The sequence below is a fragment of the Mirounga angustirostris genome, unplaced genomic scaffold (genome assembly GCF_029215605.1).
Source record: "Mirounga angustirostris isolate CCGP_5_RB_7025 unplaced genomic scaffold, mMirAng1.0.hap1 SCAF_10, whole genome shotgun sequence".
Lineage (NCBI taxonomy): Eukaryota > Metazoa > Chordata > Mammalia > Carnivora > Phocidae > Mirounga > Mirounga angustirostris.
In genome coordinates, this window is record NW_026991718.1 from 70,521,955 (window position 1) to 70,535,033 (window position 13,079).

General features: G+C 39.7%; 1 protein-coding gene across 2 annotated transcripts in view; it reads left to right on the forward strand.

Annotated features, from left to right (window-relative positions):
• Positions 1-13,079, forward strand: part of FSHR (follicle stimulating hormone receptor) — a 165,048-nt gene that overhangs the window by 130,074 nt on the left and 21,895 nt on the right. The window contains exons 5-6 of one of the 2 annotated variants that reach the window (XM_064572519.1): positions 10,506-10,577; positions 11,757-11,834. In XM_064572519.1, coding sequence (XP_064428589.1) covers positions 10,506-10,577; positions 11,757-11,834 — 150 coding nt within the window. The remainder of the gene's footprint in view (positions 1-10,505; positions 10,578-11,756; positions 11,835-13,079) is intronic. The other variant, XM_064572520.1, reaches the window with a different exon arrangement.

Genomic DNA, 13,079 nt, shown 5'->3' on the forward strand with positions numbered 1-13,079 from the left:
GGGCCTATTCACAATCGTCCCCAGATGCCCTTCTTGCAAGATCTCTACACCATTTTTGTGTTCAATTTGCATGAGAGGTTAAGAACTATGTAACTGGAATGTAGCATCTCTCATCCCTTGGTGTCTCAGGCAAAACCAACATGGATATCCTGTTACGTGAGATATGCCCTAGCTAAGGATACAAAGGTATCCTACAGCATGCTCTGAATTGGAAGCACAAATAACATCAACAGTGACAGCTAGCTGCACATTAGCCCATCATAAACTTTAATTTTTTTTTACATTCAGGCCCGTTTTGTCTAATATTTTTCTTCAGTTTCCTTGATTCAGTTTGCCATTAGAGCATATGATTTTTTTGTACCCAGCCATGGTATGTGTAGAGGTTAATAGTTGGGCTGGGAGCATGAATCTTACTCTGTGGCTAACATATTCCATACCATTTTAGAGGAGTTACTCAGATTCTCTTACCTTACCTCTCAAGGTGGTCATCTAAAGGGGGCCACCCTAAAAGCTCTGAAGATGCAAGTAGAAAGTGAGCCAAAGTTCACTTGACACAATGATCCTTCCTTGGGTTCAGCTAACTTGCTGGAGTGGCTTATAGAACTCAAAGAAACATTTTGCTTACTAGCTACCAGCTTATCATAAAGGGATATAACTCAGGAACAGCCAGATGGAATAGATGTGTAGGGCAAGGTGTGAGGAAAATATTTAGAGCTTCCATGACCACCACTCTCTCCAAATCTCTACATGTTCATCAACCCAGAAGTTCTGCACAATGAAGGGGGACAAACATGAAATATTTGTTTCTTATTACAAATTTCAGTATCAGGCCCCGGATGAAGCAACCCTTCCAGGCATTTAGTTGGACAGATTTCCAGAGGTAAGGAGCCAAGTGCTTAGCTATACAGTCCATTCATTCCTCTGTGGCAATCTTCATAATGAATGACAGTCAATCATTATGCTAAGCCTGATAATATTAACAGCCCCAAATTTATAGAGTAAGAAAGATGTGGACTCAACCTCCAGCTCTTCCCTCCTTATGTGTAGCTTTGTGAAAATTACTGGACCTCTATCAGCTGAGCCTCCTCCACTCTGATATGATTATGGTAATGATACCTGTCTCCTAAGGAGAGAAGAGGAATAAATAAAACGATCAATGTTAAGTGCTTGGTGTGGTGCCTGGTGCATAGGAAATGTTCAATAAATGTTGACCATTATTATTATTAATCCTATACCTATCGAGAGCAACACAAATCTATTACCATTTCCACCTGGCAGCCCTTCAGAATTACAGGCTTCTTTTTCCAAGCAAAATATCTTACACATTGGACAACATGGTCTTGATTCTTCACCCCATCAGGGAAGAAAAAAAAAAAAAAGCAAACATACATCCCCAAATAACCTTATTTATAAAGTAGATACACATACAATTGCAGTATTAATGTGCACATGACAAAATATACACAAAAAATATTTAAGCATGAAACCAAGATGAATAAATAATACGCTTTTAAGTTTACATCTTGTCTCATTATATAATATTTTATATGGCACAAAAAGCCTATTTTGCTCTCACTAATTATAGTGAAAATATTTTTAGAGAAAGCAATGTCATAGGATGTGCTTCATTATTTTTTAATCCTTAGTTTAACACTGGAGAAGCAGCTCACAGGTCGTTCAATACTAGCTTTCGAGGTCTGTCAAAGTTGAGAACAAAGTGTCACTAAAATAAGTAGATCTCATGGAAGACGAGCCTACAGCAGTACTCTGAGTCATCAGACTCAGTGTTCAATCCTATACTTTCATGCTAATGTGTTTATGAAATTCAGGTAGGAAATTTTCTTACAAACTACCTGGAAGATATTGCATTTTTATATTTCCAGTGAATGTGTTCAAAACTCAGTGAAAAAACTTGAACAGGTTAGAAAGTTGTTTCCATAATTTTAAAATATATGAGTTTTCATCAATGATGACATGTATCATTTTCAGCAATAAATTATTTCCATTCTTTTTTTTCCAAATTGTCCCTACATAGCATAAATTTCTTCAAATGCATTGTTTTCCTCCTCATTATTAATATATCACCTTCCTGGGGTGCCTGGGTGGCTCAGTTGGTTAAGCAACTGCCTTCAGCTCAGGTCATGATCCCGGGGTCCTAGGATCAAGTCCCGCATTGGGCTCCCTGCTCAGCAGGGAATCTGCTTCTCCCTCTGCCTCTGCCTGCCACTCCCCCTGCTTGTGAGTGCTCTTTCTCTCTCTCTGTGTCAAATAAATAAATTATTTAAAAATATATATATATATTTATATATATATATCACCTTTCCCTTAAAGAGACAAATCTAAAGTGCCTAATTTAAAAATATCTGCTCTGTAGCATTATTTCAAATTCATTTGTTATCACAGAAAATATAAACCTATTTGGATCACTTTTATTTTTGTTAAAAATGTCTAAGTCTTCAATTTTGTCAATTCTTTGCAGTAATTTTCCTTGAGATGACCCACAAACTTCTAGGTGATAATAAAATCAGGACCCAGAAACACAGAATCAGACAGGCAAGAAGGTTGATTCAGGTACCTTTATCAGAAGTAGCCAAAGGAAATTAGAGGGCGCAAGAAGAATCTGGGAAAGGTAGCTGTGGCTTCCTGGTGTTGCAACAGAGTACAAGGAGCCTCGGGCAGCAGATAACAGACCCACCCGCTCTGGCATCATGGAGGTCCCACAGGGACAACATTGACCTGGATGTGGAAATGCCATTTCAGTACCCATGAGAACTGGAAAGAAGCAGGACATGGTCCAGGTCCTAGGGGAACCTGGAAATCATGCAGGGTCTTGGTGCAACTGGAATACAAGGCTGGAGAAAGACCAAGAACAGTGCCTGAACATGGTGCTAAGGTTTCCTGTAAGGTGCATCTTATCATTTCCCTGAGTACAAGATGAAGGATCAGAGTCATAGAGACATCACCTAACGCTCTTAAGGCCCCAGATCCTCTAGCACTGGAGATGCTAGTTTCAAAAGCTTTGCTCTATGCTCTAAGAAGAGGACCAGAGTCTGATTATTAAGCCAGGATATTAGGTCAAAACAGAATATGCAGCCACGTTAACAGGGCTGAGCTCTTTAAAATCCTGCTCTTGGGCTCATTAATTCCGCCCCCATTACTAAAGAGTCTATTTTCCATGGAGGCTGGTGGGGGGGGGGGGGCAGAGTTTAAGCTGAATATGTGTTAAATGGGCCCAGTTTTTGAAGTTAGGAGATGGGGGAGGCAGGAAACCAGGCTCTCCACTATCTCATGTAATTCTTTACATAAAGTCATTGTACAGAGAAACTGAGGCTCTGAAAAAGCAAGTGAAGTACTCAGTATCATCCAGCTGGTAAGAGGAAAGGCATTCAAGTCCAGGGTCCCTAATGTTAAGTACAAGCCCCTTTTCATTGTACCACAGCTTCTTACACACTGCCATCTAACTCCAAGATTGTGGGATTCTACCTAACAATCTTTATTTAGTGATTCAGAGAGTACACATTAGCTAGCTAGCATCTTATATAGTGGTGACGTATGCAAAAATTCAAATTCCCAATTGGTAAGGCTCTGTGGTAAATAGAAATCTCAGTATCAGTGAGCCCAAGGTAAGAAGTCTTTTCGTGTATTAATCAAGCACAGTCTATTCTCCTGCTTATCCATCATTGGATAACTATCTTCTCCCAGAGTGGTCAGGAGGAAGAAGTTCATTTTATCTAGGAGACTAAATAATATAATTAAAATGTAAAAAGAAAGAAAAAAAAAAGACTCAATTAGGTGCAAACAAATTCCCTATCATGGGAAACCAATTAGAAGGTAGAAAAAGGAGTTCAATTTCAACAATCAGCCTTAGCTTGTAGGAAATGTGCTTTGGCAAAAATTATAGACCCCTAACCTGAACACATAATTGGCAGTATACACTTCCTAAATCAAATTTGCCTAAAGCATCTCAATTGGGCCCTCCAGTCCCTGGCATGAACTCTATTTCGGCCTCAGTTCACAGATTAAAAGAGTTGATTCACACAGTCTCAGAACTGATCATTCCCTGCCAAGAATTGTATTCTTGGCTAGCATGTGTGATGGAGAGGGTCTTTCTTCCCTGACTTCTCTCAGTTCAGTGGATTATGCATTAGGGTCTCAACCACCAATTGGTTTGTCCTGACCACAACTATTAAGCCCAGTGTTATGGGATGGTGAAAACATGGGCTACCTCTGCTCAGAGAGTCCTCAAGTCATACTTCCTCTTTCAGCACCTTAAGGTCCACATTCCCCTACGTAGTTGTAAAGGCTTAAGATACTGCCTCCTCCTTCCCTGTCTGTTCCATCTTCCTCTGTTCCCCCACAGCCCTCCTGTGGTTAAGCCACTTGCATTCACTTCTCTCATTCAGGCCAATAAAGCTCTATACTCACCCAGAAATCTGGTTTTCTTTCCTTCCTACAAGAAGTCCTCCATGACTGTTCCAACCCACATTGTTCTCCCCTTCTCTGAATTCCTAAGACACTCAATAAGTAACATACGGTTTAGCACTACACCAGTCTGAGTATTTCATCTGTACTAGCCTGAAGTCAATTCACCTGCAAGCTTTCTGAAGTCAGGAGATGGTCTTTGGTATGCTCTCTTGGATGGGACAGAGGTTGTATGGAAGGAAGGCATATAGTCCAAAGCAATACAAGTAAGAGCACACACAGTTTTAGAGACAACGACTCGTTAATAAAAGCACTAATGATGTTTACAACAATGAGCCTCAGAGCTGTGGAGTCACCTGTCCATAAAAGGCAAGTATAGCACTTGCTTTGGCAGCAATATACTAAAAGGCAAGTCCATTATCTTGTTACGTGGCAGCACATAGTGGGAATTTTTCCCATCAATAGAAGGAACCTCACTAAGTTCACCCCGACAGAAGCAGTGCCCATTTTCATTCCTGTGACCTAAAGATTAGCAACAGTTCAGCATGAAAGGTGTTAACACTAGCTCAGAATGTGAAACTCACTGTTGAGAGGGGATAACTGTAAGCTTTTCTTTAGAAGATCCTTTTGCAGAACTTAAATTTGCTGACATTTTACCCTCAGGCCTTTACCTGTTTTTGAAGATAAACCACAGTTGAGTGAATCAAAATAATTTTGCAGCAGTCATTTGACCAAAGCAAACCCATTGAGATATAGGAGCTCCTAGGTGATTACCCACTTCCAGCTTCCATCAGACATGAATTTATTGGTCAAAGGGGAAAAATGAATTGAAAACTAAGTGTTCGTTCGAACTCCATTTCCCGAGTTATCTCGGGGTTATGGAGAGTCTTAGCTATAGAGTTATCACCAATAATCCATCTCACTAGATGGTCACTAAATCTTCTTAAGTGTCTTAAACCTAGCAGTACTGGAATAATTTTAACCATTTTGCTGTGTATTTTCTATAAAAACCAAAGATTTCAATGTGCAACTATAGACATTTACAGATATCCCTTAAGTATCGTGGCTTCAGAAGCTCATGCTATTGATATTAAATAATGTACCATTCTCACTGACAATCATAAATTCTTTCCTCTTTTAATGCTGTAGAAGTCATATTCATTAAGAGAGAGAGCCAGGTTACCATCCATATAATGTCAAAAACATCAGGCATGATGAACACAGGTAGCGAATGATTCCTTTTCTTGTGCTCATCTCTTAACAGCACATAGCACATTGCCTGGCCTGATAAACATCAAGCATATTATATGTGCCAACCACTGTGCCAACACTGAGTTTTCAGGAAAAACATGATTTCTGCATCCATACCATTCACAATCTAGTGGAAGAAAATGATATTAAACAAATAAACACAAAATGTATAGTTTAGAATTTTGATGGGTGCTAAAAAGAAAAAAATGGTAAAGAAGACATGATTATACTGGGACTAAATCAGAGGCCTTAATTTAAATTGGCAGTCAGGGAGCTCTTCACTGAAGAAATGAGATTTGCAACTGACCCCTGAAGCATCAGTTGAGAGGGACCAAGCAAGGAGTGGGTGGTGAGCCTTCCATATAGAGCATGTCCAAATGCCAATTTAGTGTATGTGAGGAAATGACTGAAAGCCACTGGGGCTCAAGTGCAGTGGGAGGATGGCATGAGATAGGGTCCAAGAGTAGGTAGTAAGAAATATAAATTCTATAGTGGAAATGAACTAAAGAAAAGCAGAAGACTAAAACAATCTGATTTACTTTTTTTTTTTTTTTTTAAGAATGCTCTGGATTCTGTATGGAGAATGGGTTAGAAAAGGACAAGACTATGTGTATGGGAAGCAGGAGTCTATTGCAGAGATCTAGAGGAAAGATGATGATGGCTTATTCTAGGAGGGTATCAGTAGTGTTGGAAGACATTGTATGGAATCAAGAAATCTTTTGGAAATGGAAACTAAGAGGATTTTGAGATGTACTGATGTTGCGGAGTGAGGGTGAAGAAGACAAGTGTAACTGTCATGTTTATAACACACAACTGATAGATGGTAGTGATATTTTTGAGAAAGAATTGAGGAGGAGTGGTTTGATGGAAGTAGCGAGTGAACAAATTTAGTTTGCTCTGTCAGTGGGACATTCAGAAGAATATATAAAGAAACTTGAATTAGAGACAGACTATAGCAGTCAGAAGTCAAGTATGAACCTATGAGTTGTCACCATATTGATAGTACTTAAAGCCATGGGAAAGGAGATCTTCCCAGCAAGATTATAAAGAAAAAAGGCAAAAGGCTCAGGGTAAAGATGGAGTCAAAAATAAAAAGGAGTAAGAAGAACAAAACAAAAGAGTGCAAAATGACAGAAACTAACAGGAAAGGGAAAAAGTACTGAATTCTCCTAAAAGATGTTTTAAAAAGAGAATTTAAATTGCTCATTAGATTTATTGGTTATGGATTGGTGCATTTGGCACATAACAAAGTAAGCTCTGGTGGAGAGATGTACCATGAAAAACTTGGGAGGAGGTTGGAGAGGAATGGGATAGAAGAAAATGAAGACAAAAGATACAGAACTCTTTCTAGAAACTTTACAATAAAGGAAGGAAGAGAAACAGGGCAGGCTGGGCTGCAACTGGAAACAGATTTGGAGTAAAGGGTAACAACAACCAACAGGGAATCTATGTAAATGTGAGATTCAGTGCAAGTTGGTATTTGTCTTAGCCTAGGTGCTCTAAAACATGTCTGAGGAAGGACTTATATGGGAGTAGTTTATTTTTATACTCAAACCCAGAGAAAGAGATTGGATGACTAAGGAGAAGAAAACAAAGAGGGAAAGCCACCTCAGGAATTTATTATCAGCTCATCACCATCAGGTAATGGGGGTTCAATCATGCTAGAGTCCCTCTTAAGTGTCATTTAGAATATATTCAGAATTCTTCACCCAAAGAATGGAAGAGAGGAGTTGACCACTAGTCAAAAGTTGCCCTGTGGGGTATTAACTCTCTTGCACTTCCTGATTTGTATTGTACATGTCTCTGAATGGTAGAGAAGCTTCCTTTAAGTGTCCCACTCAGAGGTGGTAGAGAAGTCCAGGGCAGAAAATGAGACAATCAGTCCAACTGCAACCAGTGTCTGCCAAGTTAAGTCTGTATGTAGCTAGTTGCTATGGTAACAGCTAGAGTAAAAGATGGACCAAAAGGATGTGAAGCAGGGCACAAAGGTGTCTGACAGAATGTCTACCTTGATATTCATGCACACCACATCCTTTCCAGTCTAGAGAGATGAAATGCATTGTGTCTAGCTCATGACAGAGCTGGCACATAGGTTCTACTGATTCCTGGCCTCCAGACTTCCCTGTGTCTGTTTAAGATTAATTACTCTAGGTAGCAGCAATACTGGACAAGTAAATTAACTGAATAAGGATTTTTATATATTCTCGGTGACAGATTCAAGAAATGTTTTGGAAACATCAAGTAACTCAATATTTTATGAGTACATACTACATTCAAAATCTGTACATGGTAGTATAGATTGTCAGAGAATATTAAATATGGTCCTTGCTTTGATATCTCATTAAGGGAATAGTGTATAGACACATGAGAAGAGATATAAAAATGGCAGAAGACTGGATATGATTAAATAACAAATGTGGAATAGGACTGTGTCAAGCTAGTATATACTTATTTATGGCAATGTTTCTGTTTAGAATGAGTAGAATCTCAGAGATTAGGGAAAGCAACTATGAAAGCCATTTGTTTTGGTAGAAACCTCAGACCCCCAGTATTAGCAGAAACTATCTGGGTAGACAAACTAGAGGTCATTTTTACTTTCTTCTGTAAATGTTTCCATATTTTCCATAACTCCCACAATAAACATGTATTGCTTTTATATTCAAAGAGTATTTTTAACATAACCAAAGGATGAGGAACAACTAGAATTCTCACCCATTGCTGATGGCAATGCATAACGGTGCAGCCACTTTGGAAAATAGTTTGGCAGTTTCTAATAAAGCTAAACATACACTTACCACACAACCCAGCAATCCTACTCATAGGTATTTGCCCAAGATAAAGAAAAATGTTCTCTCTCCTCCTCTCTCTCACATGTGCACAGACATGTGTGCATACACACCACCACCACCACCACCACCACCAATGTTTAAAGCAGTTTTTTTTTTTATCACAAAAACTGGAAATGACCTACATGTCCTTCAAATGGTGAATGGATCAATTGTGGTACATCCATACAATGGAATCCTATTTAGCAATTAAAAAAAAAACAATGAACTAGGGGCACCTGAGTGGCTCAGTCGTTGGGCGTCTGCCTTCTGCTCAGGTCATGATCTCAGGGTCCTGGGATCGAGCCCCACATCGGGTTCCCTGCTCGGCAGGAAGCCTGCTTCTCCCTCTCCCACTCCCCCTGCTTGTGTTCCCTTTCTCGCTGTGTCTCTCTCTGTCAAAAGAATGAAATCTTAAAAAAAAAAAAAATGAACTAGTGATACACACCACATGATGGAAGAATGTCAAATGCATTACACTGTGTCAAAGAAGCCAGATTCAAGAAGTTGTGTAATATATAATTGCACTGATGTAACACTTTGGAGAAGGCAAAATTATAGGAACAGAAACTGACCAAAACAGAGGAGGACCATATCAAGGGCTGTTGAGTAATCAAAAGAATTGACCAAGATGGATTCTACATGGATCACCGAGAACCAAGAGGGAATAAAACATCTGAGAACAATTAGAGAAGCCATAGGCAGAATTCACGGACTCTGAATATAGAAGCAAAGATACCACAGTCTAAAGTCATAAACCCAAAAGGACAAATGATCCTTCACAATGATGTATGTACCAGTGAAGATTCTTTAGATTGCAAGTGACCAAGACCAACTCTGGCTTGAGTAAGCCACATAGAAAAGAAAAATGGTGGTGAGAAGGATTCTGAGAAACTCACAAGAGAGGGAAATGCTAAAGACCAGAGTGTCAAGCAACTCTCATGTGCCTTGAAAACCTTCACCACTGCTGTGGCAGCCAGGTCCACCCAAATTTCAATCAGCTTAATGCAGGTGCAAGTGGATATCACCTCACCTGGCCTTGCAGACCTCTCATTTCCTGTCCTGGGTCTCCTTACTCACTAGGCACTCATATAGCATGCAAGCCGTAAGTAAGGAGTTAACACCATGGGGACACATCTGACCAATAGGAAATAGTAGTCCATGAATAAATGTTTCCCCTATTCCCCCAATTCAGAGCAACAGTTCTGAGATCCATTTTGAAAGTCTCCTAAATCAAGTACTTGGCATTAAGGGCCAGTAACCAGGAGCAGTGGCCAACTCAACAACTTATCTTTGTATTGATTATCTTTCTTCCCTGTTTTATTACTGATGTCACAAACTCTCTAAACTCATTATCAAAGATACCATCTACAGGCCAGGTTTCATGTCAGTCTCTGCTTTCTGGGGAACACAGACCAAAATAAGCAGACCTTGGGAAGGATCCATTATAGCTCTGGACATTTCAGCTATAGAAATTTATGGACTGTCTCTTAAGGGTGATGTCATCAGTGGACTCAGCGCTAACCAACCTCCAACCACTTCCCAGGAGACAGTCTGATTCAGCGAGATTAGGTTACATGCGTATTCTGGGGTCAAAGGGCATGGAACCTCATGCTCTAATCTCAACAGAAGCACTTGGATTGGGGAAGGGGCAGTTCTCCAAAGACTGTGAGAAGGCAGGAAACAAGGGATGATTTAGGAACATTTTGTTACCTAGTTACAATTTGCTTTTGGATCATGTTAATGTACCTTAAAAAAAAAAAAAGAGTATTGTGCATTGTGTCTGAAGTGTAAGTTTCTTTACTCTAAGGAATCAGTATTTTGCTAGACCTTGGTTACAGCCTTAAAATAGAAAATGTAAGCATGCGGCAGGTGTATTACGGGCTTTTTTGGTGGGTTTTTCTGCTAGCTCAAAACTGTTACTTTGAATTTGGAAAGCTTATATCATAGTAATTGTTAAGATAGCCAGGTTCTTTTTTTCCGCATTCTAATTCTGTCTCTCTCTAGGTTAATATCCAACACAGGTATTAAGCACTTACCAGCTGTTCACAAGGTTCAATCTCTCCAAAAGGTTCTACTGTAAGTGTTTCCTTGAGTGTTGACTTAGTAGATGTCTTGCCCAATGGCCTTGGGGCCTATAATATGCACTGCTTAACCTAGATCGTCCAAATAGGTCACTCTGGGTAAGCAGAGGTAGGAAGGCAAGCAGGAAGTACCCTTAGTTTTATCTGAAAGCCCTCTAAGCTCAGTTTGGAGACAGCAGTCTCCTCAATAAGACCATTTCAACAGAGCCAGCTTGTAGCAAATCAAGAAGGGCCTCCTCTCTTCACTATTTAGTGCTTTACATACCACCCCTACAAATACCATCCTCACCCCAGTCTTCCCTCACCCTCACCTCTTCCCTCCTGAATTCTCATACGACCCTAGGCATAAAGAAACTGGCTGACGATTCACAAATTCACACTGTTAGCAAGATAATCTATTTGCCTTTTCTCAAGACATCTGTATTTTCAAAGAGGAGGGAAAAAGGCCATGTGTAATGCCAAGTTTACTTTCAATAGTGAAATTCTAAAATTTGGACAGACCCAAAAGGAAATGGTAAGGAAGGGGTATAAAAAGCTAAGGAAAAGGGGGAAGAAAGGAGAGAGGGAGGGAGAGAAAAAGAATCTCTCAACATTTCTCAAATTGTTCCAGGCAGTTTACTACTCCTGCATACAGTGTATTTGTTAAATCTGACCCAACAGGGAAGCTTGATGGGGGATGAGGGACACAACCCAAAAAATGAGACTTTCTCCATCCCTCCATTCAGAAATAGAATGATACAACTTTTCTGTGACCCAAGGGGAATAGAAGGATAAACTGGCTGTGAGAGGGGGACTGAAATGGGAGGAAGCTAAAGACCCAAGTATGGTGAATGAAGTTCCATATGGAGGTGAAAGGTCAGCGTTAGTGGCTTTGTCATAGTGAGCAGGCAAGGATAATAAAGGAGTGTATCAGAACCTTAACACGGTGAAATTAGCTAAGAAAATGTCCAGAGACAAGAGACTATGAGAAATTGCAATTTCATTTTTAGGCACTGATAAACTGAAGGTAAACTAGATGTCATTTATTTCCCTAACTTTGAACTCATCTCTCAGAATACTAACTGTTCCAACATTGCCTCAGCTAAAGACCACATCATGCCCAGGAAACAAAATGTGGGGAGGTTACAGGAGTGGAGCTGGCATAAAGACCTAATGTATCTGTACTTTCTTCTAGAGACATTCAAGATAATATCAACATCCACACAGTTGAAAGAAATTCTTTCATGGGGCTGAGTTTTGAAAGTATGATTTTGTAAGTAAAGAAAAAAACTCCAGTGGAGTAACATTTGGTTTCTGATTTAATCATCTTTCCCCTAACAGGATGCTCCTTTTGTGTTTGGGTAACTTCAGCTTTTCATCATTTAAATTTCTGCTTCAGTATTTTTCTCTCATTTCCCATCTTTACATTTCAGAATCACAACATGGAGTCATGTTAATAATTTATGATTCTGCGGTGCGATTCAAATATTTAAAATTGCTCTTTGAAGGATGGTCTCCTGTGAGGCAACATCTGTTCTGAAGGACAGAATAACTCATGCATCAGTAAAGCTAGTTACTGCCTAGCAAGGCTTTTGTTGCCCCAAGAAAAAGACCAAGGAGGAGGCTGAATTTGGGAGATTTTCCCTCATCACCATGCCAAGAAGCTCCTGTTCAACCCCATGTTGGGCGTGAGAGGACCTCTTTTCTCTTGAAACAATCACATTTTTTAATGAGCTTGAGTTACTCCCTCTGACTTTGGGGAATGTTTTTAAATGCACTCCGTGCCATTAATGGACTCCTTTGTAATCGTTTGTGCTGGTAGCCTGGGTGGCAGTTTATCCATCGCCTAAGATGGCCCAGAAAGAGAGCGCCTCGGGCTACCCAGGTGTCTGTGGGATCTACGGAAGTTAGATAAACAGAATGGCATTTGGGAAACCGGTAACTGCCATTATGTCTGTAAGGAAAACATTTTATCCTCCCACTTCAGAAATTGTTGCATTTTTTAAAAATATACCAGTGTGTGTGCTTAAAATATGCCATTATGTACAAAAGGTTAAGTTCCAGCCAAGGAATAATTTCAGTCATTTTCAAAACAGTAACATGATTCAGAGAATACCCAGCAGTATGAAAAAGAAAAGGGGTGGGGAGGGAGGGTGGGGAGAGAAACAGTAGAGATGAGGACATGCTGAAGATTAAAGCTAAGCACAGCATTTGATGTAAATTAATTAGAACAATAGGAAAGGTTGCAAAGAGACTAGCAGAGACATAGCAAGTATGAAGGAAAAAAATTTAAAAATCAAAGGCATGTATTCAGAGTACATGGTATTAGGACAACAATTTTAACTGAGTAATACCTAATCCTTCCCTTTAATACACTCACAACATTCGGAATTTATGTGCACCTGTATTAGAATGAGTCGATGGGGTATGGGAAATATGAGAGAAGGGGAAAGCAAAAGAAATGGATTAAAATATAAACAGAATAAAAAGTGTGCAAAATAAAAGCAATTTTCCTAAA